The 21,086-nt window shown below is 38.7% G+C and overlaps 1 protein-coding gene across 8 annotated transcripts in view; it reads left to right on the top strand.

Moving 5' to 3' along the window:
- Positions 1–4,962: 4,962 nt before the first annotated feature.
- Positions 4,963–21,086, top strand: part of LGR5 (leucine rich repeat containing G protein-coupled receptor 5) — an 88,861-nt gene continuing 72,737 nt past the window's right edge. For 2 of the 8 annotated variants that reach the window (XM_064655655.1, XM_064655652.1), the window contains exon 1: positions 4,964–5,406. In XM_064655655.1, the coding sequence (XP_064511725.1) occupies positions 5,195–5,406 (212 nt within the window). In that variant the 5' untranslated portion in view covers positions 4,964–5,194. Of the gene's footprint in view, positions 5,407–21,086 lie in introns of all 8 variants that reach the window. The other 6 variants (XM_064655650.1, XM_064655651.1, XM_064655657.1 and 3 more) reach the window with 4 other exon arrangements.

The following is a 21,086-nucleotide window of genomic DNA, read 5'->3' as shown; positions in this document are numbered from 1 at the left end:
GGCAGCAGTTGATTTGGCCTGCCTTGCTGCCACACTCCCAGTTCTGCACCTTTCTGAAGAAACTGTATCATAGCTGTTGATGCGACTGTCTGGGCTACAAGTGAGACGAGCTTTGAATGGGCAGTTAGACAATGCTTGATAAGACTTAATGAGCCAAAAAGAGCTCTTACCTGTTTTCAAATATTAGTTGTTCTCATAAAAAGTATTGTTCCTCATTTAATGCCTTACCATTCTTCATGTATCTTTAGACGTAGCTTACATTCTCCTCTTTCTTCTTCTAATTCTACATGAGATATACAAGGATAAGGTAACAGACCAGTAAATGTTAGAGATAAAAAGCATCATTTAAAGTATTGTTTAAACCACATAGTTTCTGTGCTGGTGAAATACCCACTTAATGCTTTTGCAGCCTGGTTGCAAATTCTCCAAATGATATCACATCCACTTCAACCCAAAATAATAGAAGGTTCTCTTCATATACCTTATTTCCACATCTTCACTCTAACATGCAAATTTTATTTCCTAAGCGAAGAATTACTAGAACAATCAGCTTTCATTCCCTCCAAACAAACATTCAGTAAATCTGCATCCTATGTATTTACATTTTTCCCTTGTTTCTTTTCCCAAATTTCTAGCTATTAAAATGTGCCTGGGTAATCCTCATTTTCCCACTAATGTTGCAAGCTTCACTATCAGATATTTTCAGACTAAAAATAGTGTTCATGACAGTATCTACTTCAAAGTTATATACATAAGTCAACTATCACTGTATGAATTGTAGCTGTAATAATACTTGTTTTCTATTTTTGTCCCTTCTTCCGATCAGAAACTTAACTACTGAAGCATATTTCAAGTGAATCCAAATAAATCTTAGCTGGCAGATGTTTCACCTCTGTCCTATCATCACATTGACTACAGAACTGCTCAGGGAAATGTGCAGCTAGGTGGCAGTGTGCCAAACTAAAGAATCAATATAAGAAGTTGATTTCTAAAGATGTGTGACATAGCACGCCTTAAATAGCATGAAAACCTAAACAAAAACAATCCATAATAAAAAAATAAAATCACCCATAATATTGTTGTGATTGAAAAGCTGTAGACAGGTGGTAAATTGAGCCACAGCAATTAAAAGTCCTGTATTTCGTTCTGTTTCAAGGAGTGACTCTGCCCTAACCATCCTATATTTTGTGTACCAGCTTTTACCACCATGTAAAACAGAAACAGTGTAATCTGCCTTGGTCTGAAGAACATTGCGTGGCTCAATTAAGGCATATAGATATATGTACATGTTTAAGATCCTCAGCTAAACATGATAGTTAACACGATGCAAATGACCGTGAACACACACTGATAGGAAAATATGGAATCAAATGAACACAGCATATAAACAGCCTTCTGCTGTAAGTATAAAAAGTCTATATAGTGATAAACCTTAAAAGACATGCACCATTCTTCAAGGCTAGCTGAAATAAAAGGACAAATCAGGTGTTCTGCGAGGAGGAAAGGATCCTTCTGCTCAGATCCCTGAGCAGTTGCCGTACTGCTCTACAGTAGAACAGCCTAAGGGCTGTGGAGCTGCACACATGCCTACTGAACCCTTTCAGTGTAATGGCTTCAACACATGCAGTGAAGAATTTCTTATCCCAATAGGAAGAAAAAGAAATCCCACTCCGCACAAGAGATTTATTTTCTCCACAGTCTAAACACACGGTTGTACTTACTGCCTTCTAAGAACCTACCAGTCACCCATAGGCAGGAAAGGAAAAAACATGCTACAGTCAACTGGAAATTATCTTGTCCTTTGCTGCAGTGCTTTTTATTTTGTCTCTGTATTGGATTTGCCTTAATATTTAAAAAATAGCAGCTACCTTTGTTAGTGTTGATCTGTTAACATTTCTGCTTTGAACTCTATTTTAGCTGGGACAACTGATCATTTTAGGATTAAGCATAATTTTCCATTGTCAAATGTTTTAGCCACACTCTTTTTTAAAATAATTTTATCCAGTTTAATTTTACAAAACCCATATAGCAGTGAATATTTTAGATACCCAATTTTCTTTTTACAGTCCTATATTTTAAAACCAAATTTCACATAAACTCTAAACTCTGTCATGCTGTAAGTAACGATCTAAAAGATTCATGTTAAATACATATACACACATTATATAAAAATACATATATATACACGTTGTGCATTCTTGAAATATGAACTGTTATGCTTTTTGTGTGCTAACAATACATAACACAACATACCATTTTGCTTATTTGTACATAACATTCCATAAAGATATCCTTTATACCGATAAACCTTAGGATGGAGCATCGTCACATCATACATCATATTCAAAAGACAAGAGTTTTTGCTCACGTATCAGAAAGACAGATTCAAGACAGCACTCTGCTGAGATCCCTAAGGGATTTGGTTATTGCCATGATGAAAACCGAAGACCACTGATGGCTGTACCATGGGTGTCACTCCAAATCACTGGGACATTACGGTGAGATGTTGGAACCTGTAGGAAATTTTAACAGTCCCAATGCCCTTTTGTAACAGTAACAGCATCTCCCAGAGATGTTACCAAACTGACAGATGTTTTTCCTTTTCCCTTTATGGAGAACCAGAGACCTATGAGAAACACAAAAAGGAAATAACTGTACAGCCTAATTTAAATGCACAAAGGCAGGGATTATCCATATCCGCTCCTATTAAATCCTTCTTTTAATCTTCAAGCTACTTTTCTTTCAAAAAATCTTTCAGTAAAATTGTAGAAAAGTACATTAAATGTTTTAAAGAAAGTCACTAAAACAAGTATATTAATGCAAAATAAACAACATTCAAAGAAGGATTTTTACAGTTGAACCCTCACTAATTAATCTATGTCTGTCTAACTTCAGATATCTTGTGCAAGCTAATAAATCCTCAACAGAAGATGAAGAAACAGTATACTCTTTGCTTTCTAGAACAAACAAAAGAAGTGTACAAAAGCCTCAGATTATAAAAATACTATTTTACCACATTCACAAAAAATATTTACTTATTTGTTGAGCACAACTATTCCAAAGTCTTTTGGCACCTCGAGGACTAAAATATCATACAGTACAGATGCCTAATAGAAACTAGTTTGTCCTAGAAGAAAGTAAACTTTTCTCAATTTATTGAACCATTACCATGTACCTATTCAGCACAGTGAGAAACTCTTTTAAATCTACTAAATTCAGTAACAAAAGTATGGTTGCTTTGCAGAGATAGTAGACATGAGCAAAGGACAGTCATAGGTTTTGGGGTAACAGGTTTCCTGGACACATATGACAGGACAGAATGAAAAATCCACTTCCTGCAGAATTTTTCTGCTCAGGCCTTTCTCACGAAAATTCTATGCTTTTAACCATTGTTGTTATGAGCTTCGGATAAGGTGATGCTTGGGGAAAAGCTTCCAGGTTGCCTCATAGGCCTAGATTTACAAAACATTCTGGCTTGTCTAACCAGCCAGACAGCAGATTCCTTTTTTATTATTTTAAATAAAGCACTTGAACTCCAGTACAAGATCCTTCTACAGTTCAGATTATACCAAGTGACGGTCCAGAGGCGAGAATGGGTATTATAAACTGAGTAGAATGTCTTTTGCTGGCCTTTTCATTAGGCTCTCATTTCAGACTTAATTGTAGATTCAAAGACAGTGTAGCAGAATACTTTTAACTAATGCTCTCCAACGCATACTGAGTAGCCTGACCAACAATTTAGTCACCAGTCTAAACAAGAATTGGGCTGGGACTGGGTTCTTAAACTGGTAGCTAGTCTCAAATATGGACTTTGTGGTCAACTTCGTTCACGCTGAAAACTGACTTGGAGGAAAAAAAAGGCTTTAAAGAAAATGCTATTCTTACTTTCCTTCACTAATGACTTTGGCATACTCAGTCACAGAAGCTTAGCACAAAGGCCACTACCTGAGGAGTAGAAACCTCTGGCAAGAAGCTGAGGGACAGCTCAAGAACTTTCAGTGGCAGCCTCACTGAGAACTCAGTTTCCCTCGACAGCTTTTCCTCTAGAAAATTGTTGCATGTTGGTAAGCATGAAGATTTAACTGAGTGGTCATGAGGCAAGTGAGTGGATTCCCACTGTTGACCAGGACCATGGCTCAGTCTGCAGCTGGGTCTGCACTGACTGACTAAATAAGGCCTTAGAAGTTCAACCTCTCTTCCAGCCCACGGGAACACCCAAGGCTTTGTCCCACCAACCCAGAGACACACTGCTAACTCCACTGCCTTGGAACCATACCCCCACCTCCACAGCTGCCGGTTCTCCCACCTTCCTGAAACATCCACTGAAACATCTCCCCTGCCCTCAAGAAGACACAACTGAGAGGGGATCTCACTAATGTATATAAATATCTAAAGGGTGAGGGAGATGCCAAGGAGATGGAGTCAGGCTTTTCTTGTTGGTGCCAACCACTAGGACACGAGGCAATGGGTAGAAACTGGACAATGCTCTCAGGCACATGGTAAGACTCTTGGGGTGTCCTGTGCAGGGCCAGAAGTTGTATGATCCTGATAAGTCCCTTCCAACTCAGCATATTCTATGATTCTATGATTGTATCATGCACAGGAAGTTCCCCCTGAATATGAGTAGAGCGGGTGGTCATACACTACAACAGATTGCCCAGAGCGGTTGTGGAGTCTCCCTCACCGGAGATATTCCAGAAACGTCTGGACGCAATCCTGTGCCACGTGCTCTAGGACTACTCTGCTTCAGCAGGGAGGTTGGACCAGATGACACAGTGATCCCTTCCAACCCGACCCATTCTGTGATTCTCTGAGATCACCGCCCTGAGGCGAGCCCCGAGGCGTTGTGGCCGCTCGCACGGAGGGCAGGCCGGCAGAAGGGGGTTCCCCCCCTGCCTCCCTCCCTCCTGCCCGGCGGGCCCGCGGCCGCCCCCGCCCGCCAGCTCGCACGGCGGCGCGGGCAGGGCCCGGCGCGCTGCGGCGGGCAAGGCTGGGGCGGCGTCAGCGGGCGCGCGGTGCCGGCTCCAGGGCTTTAAAGCAGCGTGTAAGCTGAGATGCTACCACAGACAGCAGCGCGGCGGCGGCGGCGGCCGCAGGAGCTCCTCGAGCCCAGACGGGCGCCCGACTTTCGCCCCCGCCGTGCCGCGGGGCACGAAAGCGGCCGCCCCGCGGCTCTAGGTACCCCCGGGGCCCCATGGCGACGTCCCACGCTGCCCGCGCCTTCCTCCTTCTGCTCCTGCTCTGCCTGCCGGCGCTGCGGCGAGGGGCGCGGGTCGGCGGGCAGCGCCCGCGAGGCTGCCCCGCTCCGTGCCGCTGCGAGCAGGACGGCGTGCTGCTCCGCGCCGACTGCTCCGACCGCGGGCTCACCGCCGTGCCCGCCAACCTCAGCCTCTTCACCTCCTACCTGTGAGTGCGGGCCGGCGGGGAGGGGGCACCGGCGGGAGGGCTCGGGCCGACCCCGGCGCTGACAGGGGGCTCGCAGGGTCGGTGTGGTGCCGCTGCCCGCAGAGAACACCCAACTTTAAATACGTTTCTAATCGCTATTTAATTAGCAGGCGGGTTGTAAAGCGTTTATAGGTGCCTGGCCATCGCGGTGCCCGGTCCGGCGCCGGGAGGGTCGCTGTGTGATGTGGTGTTTGGGGGGTAATTAAAAGCGATTGCAAGAGCAGAAACTCAGTGCGATCCGCAGGGACGTTAATCTTCACCTTTGCTTCCGGGGACAAGGCTTTGATGTGCGGTCGCTGCTGATTTAATCGTTAACAGATCTCCCCTCGGGTGGAGGAAAGGCAGTAAATCAGTCGCGCTCCCAGGAGGCGGCAGCGCTCGGGGACTGGAGTGTCTGTGTCCTGACACAGGTGCCTGTGTCACGATCCGGACCCGGGCCGGCGCACCCCGCACCGCCGGAGTCCCCCGGCGCCTCGCAGTGTCCGCCTGGCGGGGCATCCCCATCGGGCCGGGCTACTTGGGAACTCCGCTGCGTCTCGGGCGCTCTGAGTTACAGCGTAGGGACAGAGCCGGCGAAAACGGAGAAAATTTGTGTTAACAGAAAAAACACAAACAAACAAACAAAAAACCCACCAAAACCACCCAAAACTGTGGTAAAACTTTCTCTGTTTCCTTATTTTTGGCTTAGTGGTCGTCGTTTACCTCATCTTGGTTTCATGCGTTGAAAGTGTTGGTGCATTGGAAGTGTTCCTTCAGTTCCCTCCTTGCTTATTCTTGTTTTTTATGGTTGCATGACCAGTAGGTTGTTTATGTAATGTCCTTCATATTCAGCATAAAGTATGTCTGTTTCTAAGTGTGTTTGTCCATCTCTATTTTGACATGCTGATGACTTGCTTGCTGCTATAGTCAGTGTGAAGATGCTTTCACAGCATTGTGTGTTTGGGGTACTAAATCATTCTGAACTCGCTTCTCTGTTAATACCACACTTCAAAAGACATAAAATATATATTGCATCTGAAAAAATAAAGTAAATTAGAAATGGCTAAGAGAAGTACAAACGTGCCAACATACACAAGGTAGAAATTAAAGTGCAACCAGTAAAATCTAAGTAGTAAGTATATGTTAGGGGGAAGCTTGATTTAGTGGAAGTAGCATCAATTTATGAAGAGGATGTGGAGCTGAAAGACTTTTCTGAATATGCATGTAAATACTGTTCTGAAACTTGTCTTAAGATCAGTTTTAGCTTATTTTTTCATAAATGTTTCACAGTCAAAGCTATTAGTAATGTTAAGAGGCAGGAGTCAGCGTTACTGAACAACCAGTTAAAGTAGAGGAGAACTTTGGCTATGCATAATAAAGATACAACCTTTAAGAGACATACAAAGTCTGCCACTGGTTCAAAAAATAGCAGGTCAGGATTTCGGATATGCATAAGATACAATGTTTTCTGGTGCTTTGGAAAGCCATAAACAAAAAGGTGAAGGTATGAACTCAGACTTCAGATGTACATATCCTGTGTCAAGAAGTAGAGGCCCTAAATTCTTTGTTGCTTGGAAGAATGCTAAAAGCTGGAAAAGCATGAGAGAACTCACTGTTTGATTATTTTATGAAGAAAAAGAGAGCATATGCGTGATGATGTCAAAATACCACTGTTACTGTCTTCTGCTGTGGTTCTTATGCCTCTGGTAATTTTCTTCTTGGTAGGATTGTAATCTAGTCTGCACTTTTATTTTTAAATTCTCCTGTCCTTCAGAAGGAATGTCTTTCTCCAGTCAAGAATTCTCTGCTGTTCAGTAACAGACACACTGAAGTGAAAAAACATCACTTGGACAGGCAGACCTTTAAATGACCGAGACTGCATATAGGCAGTATAACAGTATAAAAGACCACTTCATAAATATAGGCAGCTACACTTGCTGTTTTCCAAATTTACAAGGCTGCTATCATTGGATTGATTAATTATTGCCTAATTATGGAGAATTGTAGCTCCTGCTTGCCTTCCATAAAGAACTGTCGAGTCTCATTATCTGTAGATGGCTAAGCAATGGCAAATTTTAAAATGTGCCTGCTTGTTATAGGGATGTTTGCCTCCCTGAGTTTGGCAGTGACCAACTAGCTGCTCCTTGATTATTTTCTTTTCTGTTTGTTTGGGGTTTTTTTTCCCAAAAAAGACCCAGAATTGTCTTTTTGTGCTGTGACAATTTTTACTTCAGGTCAAAGTTGAAGGTTAAAACTCTGTATTCACATTTAATCTCTCTCCAGAAAAAAAAATCTTCTCTAGTAGATTCTCTTCTTGCATCATAGGCGTATCTGACTAAAACCAACCTTGTATCAATTTTGAGCTTTTAAAGGGTTTTTTTCCTAAATTTCTGACATTTTTATTTTACCTGAACACTTGCATAGGAGACGAAAGTAGAAGTTTTCTTGGTGTGCAGTGGAAATTGTGTGAGAAGTTGAAATGCTGAGGCCGTTAAGGTTTGTTTTATGTTGAGACAAATGTGTACAGAGCATGATATATTATGGTGAGTGAATTTTGCATGTGCAACCATTTTTTTATGATGGTGCTTTTGCAGCAGAGCTAAATGTACTCTACAGACGGACCTGCTACACTTTTCTCCATTCTCATTTATCCCAGGCTGCAATTCTTGCCTTCCATCAAAATATTTTTATTTATGGTTTTGTGTTTACTGCAATAAACTGTTAGATTTTTTAAGAGTAGGCAAGGAGAAACCATGAGTTTCTTTCCATTCCTTTTTTTTCATTTACTTTTAGGCTAAGTACATTAATTTACTTTTAGGCTCACTGTATTTAATGCAGCTCCTGTTGACATAAATGAGAATTCCATGTGCTGATGAAGGGCAGCACTGAGGCTCTGTTTCAAATTAAGAACAGGTTGCTTTCCTATCAGTACGCAGTGAAAAGAAGAAGAATTCTGAAGCCAAACTCATGAGTTAGTGAAGTATTGTTACGATTTTGCTGTGATGTGGAAAACTGAGGCAAAGAAGGGCTTGCTCAAAGTTAAAGTTTGTTGCAAAGCCATTAATTAAAGACAAAATGTCTTATCCTAACTCTGTTGTTTAACCACAAGCTCATCTTATTTAATTACTCATTAAAAATCGTGTAAAATCTGACAACTCCTGTTCAAGACTATTTAGTATGAAAAGTATCTCATGTGATGACAATATGGAAGACAGGTCTTAAAGGTTTTGAAGTTCTCTGTTAAGGGCCTGGATAGCACAGAAAACTAAATTTATTATAAATGCCAGGGCCGTTTAACAATTCGGATGCTGTATTTGTGATCAAAACGCGTAAACGATGAGCAGGATGTTTGCATAATGTTACTGTCTTAGGTTGACATAGACATGCACGCATACATGTATAAATATTGCAGGATTTGCATTTTACATTATAGTTAACTTTAAAAGTTTAAATTTGAGTACATTATAAATATGTATAGTAATGCTTGGGGAAATATGGTTCATATAATAGTTAATTGTTCATAAAAATTACTAAGAAAAATTATTTTTCAAAACTTTGATAACATTAATATTATTACAGTAGAACCTATGGAGAAGAAATCAGTACATATTATAAGGTTCCTAACATGTTGGTGTTTAAGTAAGTTTTAACCTTCTACTTTATTCATTGCCATAATATTTTGTTTGTTGATAAATAGCCCTGTAGAGCATGCTCTGTAGTGTATATGCAAGTGTTTAAGACTACTAAACATAAAAATAAAGAAATTGACAGAAAAAATTACTTTTCTGAAGGTTAAGAAGTATGTTCCCAAAAATTAATGATGCTTCTGAAATCAGAAAGATAGAAATTTCTGTGTCAAAATTAAAACCAACCCTTTGGGATAAATTTGCATTTTAGTCATTTTGATCTCACAGTCAAACTCAGGTCTTGTGTCTTCACCTAAGGTATCTTGGGAATGACTATGTATTTTTAAAGAGATCAAATAGCAAGACGTCTTCTTATGAAGAAGTGAGATTTATAAAGTCTCTTACACCTTCCAGATCCCTTGGCAAGATTTAGAAGTTAGGTATTTCATAAAATATTTGTGTCTTTTTTAGAAAGTACTTGTTTACATAGGTGCAAACTTTATAAGCCGTTTTTGTGCCTTAAATTAAATGATTGTCATGCGTTTTCAGTTAATAATTTGAGTCTTGTCCTGATTGAGGGTGAGGGCGAATCCAGGTTCTGGATTTAGAATTTAGTGCTAAATTTCTCTTTTGAAAAGGAAACCGAGTGTTTCCTCTCTACTCATGGCTATAGTATGCTTGTAAAGGTAAAATGTATCTGTAGATAAATTAGAGGTAAATAAAAACTGAAGTAGTAAACTATATAAAGTTCACGTTGACCAGTTTTCAAGAGGTTTGCTTTAAATTTCAAAACATAGTCTGTCAAGTCAAAGATAGTTTCTTTGAGAAAAAAAGTGGATTAAAAATGTATTTAGGAATGTCAGTCTTTGTTTTTGAGAATACATGCAGTGCTAAAAATAACTTTTTAGACTGCTTCCTAAAGTGCCTTTTGCTGCTCAGAAAGGAAAAAAAAAGGTCTGACAACACTACCTTTCTCCTTTGTAGCGTTTACTCTGTAGAAACGCTGCATAAATTGACAAGGAAAAGGAAGCTGTCTTTAAGCTGGTAGAATATAAGGTGCTGACAGAGTGAAGGCACCTTCAATTTGGTTGGTATCTGAAGTGCATAGGACAATTGGCCAGGCAGAGGGAGCCTGACTCCAGCTGAGAACGCGTGCACTGGGTTGACCCTCCCAGTCAGCATGCCAGCGGAGATTAGACTTTCCTAAAGTGCTCCCTTGTTAACCCAGTCTTTTCTCCGATGTCATTTGTCTTTCAAATGCTTAAAACTGCTACCAATTTTGCAGTAGTCCAGATTGCTTTCTTTTATTCTGTTTGTTGGCCAAGATAATATTTCATCTGCATGCACTGCTTTCTTAATTCTCTGTTGGCTATTTAAATGGTCATGATTAATACAATTTATGGTATTTTCCTTGACTTCCTTACTTGAACTGTCCAGCAGATCTGATTCTTTTCCCAGTAAAAATCATGGTAAATAAAGTGTGGTTCCTTTGGCTCCAAGTAAACTGATTGAGAGCAGAATATGATTTGGTGTTTTTGACATACCGAAACAGCTTTAGACTTCAGTCAGAAGAAAATACCTTAACATCTTTAAAAAGAATAAGATGTGATCAAAGGATGATTACTCCTCAGAGATTTGGCATTCATGTGGCAAATCCTTATGCTACATGATCTGCACTGTTTGCTGAGAAGACCTGAGAAATGTCTGTACAATTTTACTGATGAGATGTGAGAAATTTAATGACTGGAGAATTATAAAAGAAATATATGTAGCTGGGGGAGGGGTAAGGCCTGAAATGATGTTGCTGTCACTTGTTAAAGGAGTGTTACCCTCTTTTATCTCGTAGAATTGAGGTTTAAATGTACAAAACTAAGACAGTCCGCAGCTTCAACTGTATATGACAGCAATTCGTGGTACCCCTGTTTTCATCCTAATGCTTTCTTTTCTAAGAATCTATAAGCAACAGGTTGTGATGTTTGAATTAGAGACCTTAGAACAAGTATTAAAGCAGCAGCACCCAAATAGAAATACCGTCCTGGAATGGCTTTGCCATTTAGGAAAAAGACCCCAGCCAACTCGTATTATACTAGGCACCAACAATACCTGGAATGCTAAGCAGGAATGAAATGGGATCACAGTGCAAATCCCTAGGAACTGGTGCAGTTTTATGAGACCTTTGCTCAGACAGCACTTTCTGTATCACCTTTCAGTTTTATTATTTTGCTGTGTTTTACTAATTCTTAGCTATGAGCTTTGGATTTTGGGGGCTGTGGCCACAGCAATGAGGTCAGTCCATGAAAAGACAAGTTGTATTTTCGTGACTGGACAATGCTACAAAAAATAATTAATCTGAAGTGTCCAACAACGATAATTATAATAATCAGCCACTCACAAACTAGGATTTTATTGGTAACAAATGGGCTCTTAGTTGGGTCCAGTTGTATGATTTGGCTCCAGTCCTGCAAATACTTATCCAGATACTATACTTCAGTGTCAGGAATGATTCCACTGAAATCACATGTGCAAATGTTTGTCAGATCAAGGCCTTTAATAATTATCTCTTAATAACAATTATCTCTTCCCCAAATATCAACTCATTTTTGGGTAATAGTTTCATTAAGCTGTTCTGCTCCACTGTCTCATTACACAGACTAAATAATTATGTATATCATAAATCTTCTAATACCATTTCTTTCAAAAATTCTCAAAATCTTACATTGATTTGAATATTTGGCTTAATCTAGAATGCACGGTCTTTCAACAGTATTGTTTTGTAGTTACAATGAAATAATTGAAGGATATATTTGTCATTAAAAATTGTTAAAACTTTTTTGCATTATAGTGTAAAAGTGTAGTCCTTTATATACAAGTGATATGCTACTGTGTGCATGGAGATGTGTGTGTTTAGATAGACTTTGGGCAAATTTAAAAAAAGTATCTATCAGTCCAAAGTAGTACAAGCAGCTATAACTCCCCCCCCACAAAATCTCTCCCCTCTTTTGATGACACTTAATTAAATGCTTTCCTTTTTATTGAGAGTAAGTAATTATATGCTTAGTGAAATTACTAAACTTAACATTACTTAATTAATGCAAAAGTATTTTCTGGGTTGGGACTTAATTTTTATAGTGATTGTGAATATACCCTTTAAATCTTACAGTTTTTTGAGTGCTTGTGTCATACAATCTTCCACATGAAAAGTGTACAATAATTTGATACTGATGTTTATGAAGGGGAGGTAGGAGGTAGTAAGTAATACTACTTCTCCATTTTCTCTTTTTTTTCTGTTAGTTCCTCCACCTAACATTTCAGCCTGCTTTGTTTGAGGATGGAATAGTTAAAGCACTGATATTACACAGAAATAGAACTTTCCTAGCCTTCTTTTCTGTTGCAATAGGCATCTTTTGATGCCAGTTATACCATGTCTTCTGGATCCTGTGATAATAAAAATGCTAGTGTAAGTGAATGAGAGAACAGATGTGCGGTGATGTCAGCATTAAGGCAAGTGTAATTGCACTGATTTGGCATTCACTGAGTTTGTAAATGAGTCTCTGTGTACCCTGAGGGGAGAAGAAGATCATAGCTGGCAAGGGAAGCCAGTAAGATAAGACAAAGCTCGCTCTCACTCATCATTGAAAGTTACCTGTTCTGAACCACCTTGATGAGTAACTTGCCTTTGAGCTTGATCCTTAATCAGCTTGGTGTGGAGGCTGCCTCAGAAATTAAATCTTTCTCCTGTTGGTCTTGCATATGATGAGGTTGCATTTATGTTTGGGGGGGGAGGGGGCAGACCAAGTTGTCCAGGGTCCAGAAACAGTATTCATCCTTATGAAGGCATAGAAATTAGAGTTTTTTAAACACCCTGATTCACAGAAGTTGCTGTTTGGGAAGCATAAGTAAAGGGCGGAAACTGCTTCTGGGAACAGGGACTACAATCAGGTAGCCATAGCTGGGATTCAGGTAGAGAGACCTTTCAGTTCTGTTATTAGATACAGTAATGAAGTAGTTTACACATTCAGGTAAATCATGCGACTTTTCTCTGGTCTTACTGTATATATGTGATGGCTGACAACTACATACATCTAAATTTGACTGACTTAGTACTGGCTGAAAAAAGCTGGATATCTGTAGATTAAAAACACTTAATGAGGTGCTAATTGTGAGTATGACATGGTAAAATAGAGGAATCACAAGGAATATTCTTCTCTTTGTAAGGATATATGTCTGCCTTTCCAATTTGCTCATGACTGTCTATTTGAGCTGAACCTCTGTGATATATAAGATTCTTACTCACTGGAACAAAGTGAAGTCTATGCAGGCATTTGAGAGCAATATTTGACCTTCTGATGAGAAAACACAGGTCCATATGCTTGGTGCAATATGGAAGTATTGCCTGCACTTGTGCTACGATTGTGCAAAGACAAGGATTTGGAAGCAGGCCAAAAGAGGTGTAGGTTCAGCCTTATGACTTGACAAAGGTCTCAGGGAGTACATTCCAGCCCTAGAGCGTCCCTGCGTAAAGCCTCACTATATTGACTGTAAACTGCAACAGGAACACACAGTTACAGGAAGATAACAGAGAAGCAAAAAGCCCATTGAGAAGAGATGGCAGGTAATTTGGGAATCTGCCTGTGACAGTCCCATAGAGTAGTGAAATGTGGCTCTTTTTAGGCAGATCAACCAATTTTAAACATTTTAAACCCTCAGGAGAAGTGGCAGTAATGCAGATCACAGTTCACATTTGTGCCATGTGTCTGCAATAAGACTTTGTAGGGTATAGTTATTATGAGAAACCTTTGTGAGTAACTGGCTCTCGTGGAGATAACATCTGAGTATGAAGTTGTGATGGGGTGAAGAGTAACAGTGTGCAGTACTACCACTAAGTGTTTTTAGAAGTTGAGTGTGAGGCACTGTGGAAGAGTAATTGGTAGCAGGAAAAGGGGTTCACGTGGTGTTATTTAGACCTAGCACTGAAAAGGGACAATGTGACAGCTCTTGATCAGAGAATGGCATCTGGGAAGACTGTACATTCCTCAGCATATAGAGGCTTCATGCTGCCTTGTACCTCTTTCCTATACATATGTAGAGTAATGTGAACTGCCAAGTGCCAGAACTTTACTTCCTTTTGGCCAAGACAGAAGATGTGAGAAGAAAGACCAGGGCAAGCACCTTGGAACATCCTAACTGCCCGAAGGCCAGAGGCAGTACAGAACATAGCTGAACACATTCTTGAAATCTTGAAGTACATGTTTTTGGAATAAAACAAATACTTACTAAATATTTATAGGGGGAAAGCCTTTCATCTAGAATAGAAAAAAACATTGTGTTGAAACAGATATATGTGGAAGCATATTGTAGAAGTTTTCATTTCATAGGTTGTTTGGATGGAAATAGAAGATAAATCATTACAGGGAATGGCAGAAAAAGAACCAGTGCCAGATTGTGGTGGTGCATTCCCTACTCCTTGGGCTGCGCTATCATCTCAGAAATGCTCGTTAGCCCCCCTCAGTCTCGACAAACAGCACCTGGACTAGCTCCTCTTGAGCTAACGGGAAACTCTGTCTGCTCCCAGGAACTAGTTCTGTCTAACAAACTTCAGTTCTTTAGTGAACAGTTTTGGAAACTTACTTTTCTTGCCTGAATAACAACCCAAGTGGAACAACATTTTTGTTGTCGAACTTTCAAAGAACATTACCAACCCAAATTGTGGCCAGGATGGAAAATTACTGTGACTAAAGCCAACTCTCTTGCAACCCTATAAACAGCTGTCCTAAGTGAGACCCTTGGAGCTCTCCTGGACCACAGGGGGCTGCAGCCAGCAATGTCCCCCTGAGTGGGATGCCTCTCAGAGCCAGAGAACTCTCAGGTTTGCTGTACTTGGAGGATTGCTGCCAAACACCACCAATGGAGCCTGGGTCAATGCCCCCACTCCTTGGGACTCAAGCCTTTGCCCATAGAGAAGATGCAAAAACATTCGATGTGAGTACTCACTGAATTAGAGGGGAATTTTTCACAGGTAGGTACCTTGTACATAGTCCTTTAGGTGTTTGCATGTGCGAGTATGAATATGCTATAGCAAATGTACCGTGAATGTTTCTCTCTTAGATTCTTAAGTAGTTGAGATCTGTAAGGTTGCTCTATAAATGAGTTACTATTGTGCTTTATAGCAAATTCTGTAGAATCTTTTGTTAAATTGTTTAAATCAGACTGTTGATTAAATGCTGCTAAGTTTAAATGTGGTTAAAATCTTTAGGCCTAAACTGTTGGTCAGGTCTAGGGCTAAGTTTAGCAAGTGAGTCCACTCTAAACCTTGTGATTAAGCAGAAGGGCCTCCTTTATTCATTTTTATCCTTATCCTTTTTTCATCCCCAACCTCCATGGCGATAGTTTTTGGTTGATTTTAGATTTCAGTGCAGTTTTTCTCTTGTGTGCTTAAACCATCTAGTAAATAGTAGAGTGAACTTTCCCAATGAGCTTTGTTGCACTTTAACATTTAACCTGCTTTTGCTGATGGTTTTGCTGGTAATTCTTTGAGCAACCTAAGACACCCACACACGACACAGGTCCATCTCTGCGTGTCATTCCCTGTGTGTAAATCAATAGATTTATGCCAAGGAAGACTTCACATAGTTTCTGCTCTGCTTATGCTAATGGAACTAACTTAATTTTGTAGAATTGGTACTGGTAAAATAAACCGAATTTGAAAAATGTGAAGATTTTGGAAAAGCATTAATATAATTAAAATTAAGCATTTGCTTCAGTTTTAACATGCCAACTCAGCAGAAAAGCTTCTATTATGTCATTACCATGCATAGTGTCTGTCCTTCTGCAATAAATAAAAGTCAGGTTGTTTTTTTTTTTAAATTTTAGACGTTCAACCAAGTGATCATCATTATTGCCATGATTGCATCACGATGTAGACTGGCAGATGAGTTGTGTTGCGTTGTGTACAGATTTTCCAGTAGTTTGAGGAAGGAGGGAATTTTGTTTTTGTTTGTTTTCAGTCTTTTTGTGCTTGCTGTTGATAGCATTCATTGAAAAGAGAGACTTTTTTTTGGAGTGCTGTGATACATTCATTCCATTTATCATAGACAGAAAGAACCATCATACAAATACAGTTATCAAAATCACATTTCTGTATGTATCGGTGCCTCAGTTGTTCTGCCTTCAGTGGCTGTCCCTGGTCCATCTGTGAAGAATCCCATAAACATGAAGCCAGATGCGGTCTGTTTTCTACATTTATCATAAATCATGAATACAGCCTCTTGTAGTAATGCAGAGTAGTGCTATAAGAGCATCAGATTTCACAAGGAATTTCTAATATCCAGATTCACTAGATGTTATTATTTGCAGTGTCATATCTCTGTGTGGGAAGTATATAAGGAAGTGCTGCATGCTCTCAACGTGCTGCTAGTTTAATCTCTTCTGATAAGGTTTTGTGAAAACTAATTATGAGCCGGTTTGGTTCCCAATGAAGCTAGAATTGAAACTACTTTTAATGATGTGAATTGAGCTCCTGGTATGTCACAGTTAGTGACATTCATTAGTGGTTTTGATTATCTTAGCATGGAGGGCTTCCGTTGTGTTCACAGCTTTTATAAAGCAGTATTAAGGTGGTTGTTCAATAATGACCAAATGAAAATAAGAAATCTGTGTATCATCATTTAATAATATGATTTTGGTAAATGGTTGGATGTCCCGGCCACAGGAGAATTATAATAGAAGGACATAAGGGGAAAAAAACCATACCTTAGTGCCAAAGCATTATGTTCTTTCAATCAGTAGTAACACTACTAGTATCAAAGATAAACAAAATTCATGTCTTGCTATAACAGCAAAACAAAATCAGACATGAAATAAGCCTACTGTTTGTTCTCTATCTGTAAAATGGTGTTGTATCAGAAATAATTCTAGCAATTTAAAGATTTGGTAGTTTAACATTTATGGGAAGGTTTAGACGTTAACCTTAATATTCCTCCATGCTGTCAATTTTTCCTTATACACTATGGCACAATTATTGATGAAGGTAAAATATGAAGCAGAATTTCTCAGTAGTTACATTACAAGATAGAGGCTTTGAAGTTGCATCGTATGATGATTCTACAGTGCTGCTTCATATAATTCTCAAGTATGATGTAATATGTATGTTTTCAGTTCTAGTTAAATAAAGACAGATTTTGAATATTTTTCTATGTCTGGGCAAGTATAAAAAAAGAAATGTGAACAGATACTGATTTCAGGGCACAGGGTTTTAAATCTAGAGAAAAAACCTCAACAATATTCAAGATATTTATTTTCTTTTTATGTCATCATCCACCAGAATAGATAATGCAGCTCATGTAAAATCAAGAGATTTATTTCCTATCAATATTGTTTTTATTTATTTCTTTTTCATAATAGTCTTGTTCATGGGATTGTCTCTGACTGCCAGATTTAGTAAAAATATGTAATTAAATGTTTTGTAGGCAAGATGATGGTTAGATTTGTTAAGGGCAGAAGATTATAAATAAGGTAAAAATTATTTTCATGCACTTGGAGAACAGATTGCATTAACATAATATCTTGAGTGTTATCATGATACTCAATATTGATGGATAAAAATTCAAACTGGATAAAGGAAAGTGCACATTAGACCATGGAATAATATCTTCAGACATATGACATGAAACAGACCAGCAGTTTTCCATTAATAAATAAATAAGAGAAACAAGTTTGAGATGTCACAGTGTAAGTAGATACGTAAGTCTGAGTGATACTAAAACGAAAAGAGTGATTAGCAGTTTGAATACCAGTTCCGTCCCTCATGCTGCTCTTTCAGTATTTCACAAAGTTTGTGATGCAGTTGAATGCACTACTTACTAAGTAAGAAGAATTCAGTAAAGGGTATTGGAGTAGAGTTTATGCTGCTCCTAAAATTCAGGGGCAGGGGTGTCTAGAGGTATCTTTTGCCATTTTAAAATGTTTTCCTCTGTAGGTTATTTAAGACATCAACACAGCACAGAAAGAAAGTAGAAAAGGCCTACAGCTGCTTCCTAGAAAAGCAGTCAGCTCACATATATCTTGGGTACTGTTCAACTAGTGAGAACTTTCAAGCATAGAATGTAAAATGTCTTTGTCTGGCTTCTGAGGAGGTTGCTATACACCACTGCCTCAGTAATTCAAGTCATTAGCTTTTCTTGGGTCTTAAAAAAAATACATATCTATGTTTTTAAACTTTCACATGCCAAAGACATGACAATATAACTACAAGTTTTGCTAGTTCTAAGTAAAGCTCTCCAGTAAATGATTGGATTTATTATACATGTTATGTTTTCTGGAGACATAAAAAAAAAATGCAGGCTAATGCAAATGTGTGCATCTTCTGGCTAGTGATTTCAGCTGCATTGCTTCTGTATAGTCCAGTACCTCATACACTCATGAAGTCCTGCCTTTTAAGTGTAAAATATGTTAAGATCTAGAAATTAGTGTATTTTTTCTCAGTATCTGCAGATCTAGCTGTTTTGTGTTTGGAAGGAAAGACAGATTGTGCTGTTACAGGGATGACATCATGCAATCAGCTGTGGAGACTATTACTTCCGTATCATCCACTCAGTGCCTGGTCCTTCCTAGTATGTCTGTGTTTGCCATCTACAATGCTAAGTGCCTATACAGCTTTTAAGGCTTCTGTCTTTATCATCTTTAAGGCCTTACACAGGAAAACAAAGCTTTTTCAAGCTTCTCAGATTACTATTCCAGATCTAGGAAGAGGTTTTCCATAAGTTTTTTCTAGCTATTGAATCTGAATTACACACCTCACTTTTTAAGACGTTAACTGATAAGATGAAGACTACTTCCTTTCTAAGTTGCAGTTGGTACAATACATACAGACATAGTGCGTGCCTGTATACAGGCTGGGAAAGAGGTTCTGGCAAATTTGATTCTTATAATATTTATTTTTAGATTAATATTTGTTGTATGCTCTTATATTAAGTTTTTTTTTCAATTCCTTTAAATTAGAGTTCTTAAATGGGAAATGTTCAGTGAACACAATTTCTTTCTTTTTTTTTTTAATTATTTACTTACCAAAATGAAAAAAATTATGGAGTAATAAAAAATCAGTGCCACCATTGCAGAAGCCAGCTTTGAGAGCCATTCTTTCTATAATTATTGTGCCTGAAAGGATAACAGGATGAAGTTGCGGTGGACACGTAGGGTTCGGTCCAGAGATTGTACTTGAGGGTATGCCATGAAATCTTACAACATTAGTGGTTTAGTGAAAAAGATGAGAAGGAGGGCAGGAAAAGCTTGATTTATATGCTTTATTTTCTGGTATGTTTTATCTATATGCTTCCACTTCTGGTTCTGTAAGCACAGAATTTCATCATACAGAAGAATAAGAAACCAAAATGAGCTTTTTCTCCCAAATTGTGAAAGGATGCAGATTTAGGACTTGCTAGATCTATGAGAAAAAACAATTTAGGAAAAGTAGACCACCAAAAGTGAACTTCCAACGTGTCAGCATCTGTGCTGACTCCTGGTAGTTTTGGCTCAAGCGCAGTTGACGATTTAGCTTAGCAGGGCAGGGCACTGGGAAAATAACTTGCTTTCTCTAGCAGAATTCCCTGTGTAGGAGCGGCTTGTCTTTGCCAGTTAAGTTTCTGAATTCACAGAATTGGAAGAAGATAGTGCTCAAAGTTTTCTGGAAGACTGGAATTAGAATAGGAAACTAAGAAAAAATGTGCTTCCATATTAAGAGTCACTCTCAAACAAACAGTTTTAGATGTTCATATTGGTCTTCCTCCCCTTGGAGCCAATTGTTCCCACCCTCCTGTTCTAGGCTCAGTCTCTTTCAGCTGTGCTGACTCAACTGTTTGTTTAAAAAGAAACACATTTCTGGTTGAAAAGTATGTATATAGATTCACTGCTTTGTTTTAGAATGTAGTCACAGAAACAGCCAAACTAGCACAGCTGAAGGGACAGGGACAACTGGTCAGGAGTTCAGTGAGCAAATGAAAGGAGTGGAAAACTTCTCAAGTGCTCTTGCACCACTGCAGATTCCTAGGTAAAAGTAAATGCTACAGAAAACCAAAGGGATGGGTTTTTTTATCTTTGATTTAGTTGTAGTCATATGCTCATAAGCAAAAAATCTTTTGCTTTGATTAATTTGCTATGGTTGATAAACAATATTTCGTAAAAATTCCATTGAAAGTGCTTATGATAGACACATTATAAGTTCTTTCAGGTATTCCAGATGAATCTAGGATTCAGCGAAACTGAGCAGCTATACATTCTTTGAGAATTTGAGTGCATTTACAGTAGTTCAATTTAGTAATCAACTGAGAGAAAATTTTTCACCCAGACATAGCTCTATAAGTCGCAGTTCTTGAATTTGTGAGTCTAATAAATATGAAGTATATACACAAAATTTCATATATATGTATATATACACATAATTTCAAAATAATGACTGAGTAAAAAACTTTTCCAAAATTAGAAAAAAAAAAATCTTTTCACTCCATATTGAATTACCCACAGGTAAAATGTTTTGTCTGCCTAATGGCAAACTTCACCCCAGATATATATATCCTTAGCCTATAGACTACACAAGACCACATTTAAGAAAGTGAAAGAAGATTCATCAGATATGAGCTTACAGTTGGAAGTGCCACCTTGCTCTAAAATAGCTATGAAATATATCATCCAGAGCAGAACTTAAACGAATTATTAACAACATTACTCTAATGATGATTATTAACCTTATGGAGAGCAGTATGGCTTGTTTATATATAATTGACATCTTTATACAAAAATAACTTCATTCCTTTTAGATACTGTGGCACTATTATGATACAATAACAGACCAAAGCACTGTAAGAAGTGATTGCAGCTGCCAATTTCAAATATATTTGCTGGGTTTACCTTATTTCATATGCAGAAAGGAAATATTCTCTTCTATCTCCCAGCTGCCATTCTGTGCTTTGAAAATCAAGCCCAATTCTGCATCCACAACTAATGTTCAGATAAAAATAAAGCAATCACAATTAATAGGTTATCAGC

The sequence above is a fragment of the Pseudopipra pipra genome, chromosome 5 (assembly GCF_036250125.1).
Source record: "Pseudopipra pipra isolate bDixPip1 chromosome 5, bDixPip1.hap1, whole genome shotgun sequence".
Lineage (NCBI taxonomy): Eukaryota > Metazoa > Chordata > Aves > Passeriformes > Pipridae > Pseudopipra > Pseudopipra pipra.
Note: the sequence above shows the minus strand (reverse complement) of the source record. Positions and strands in the feature narration are given on the sequence as shown.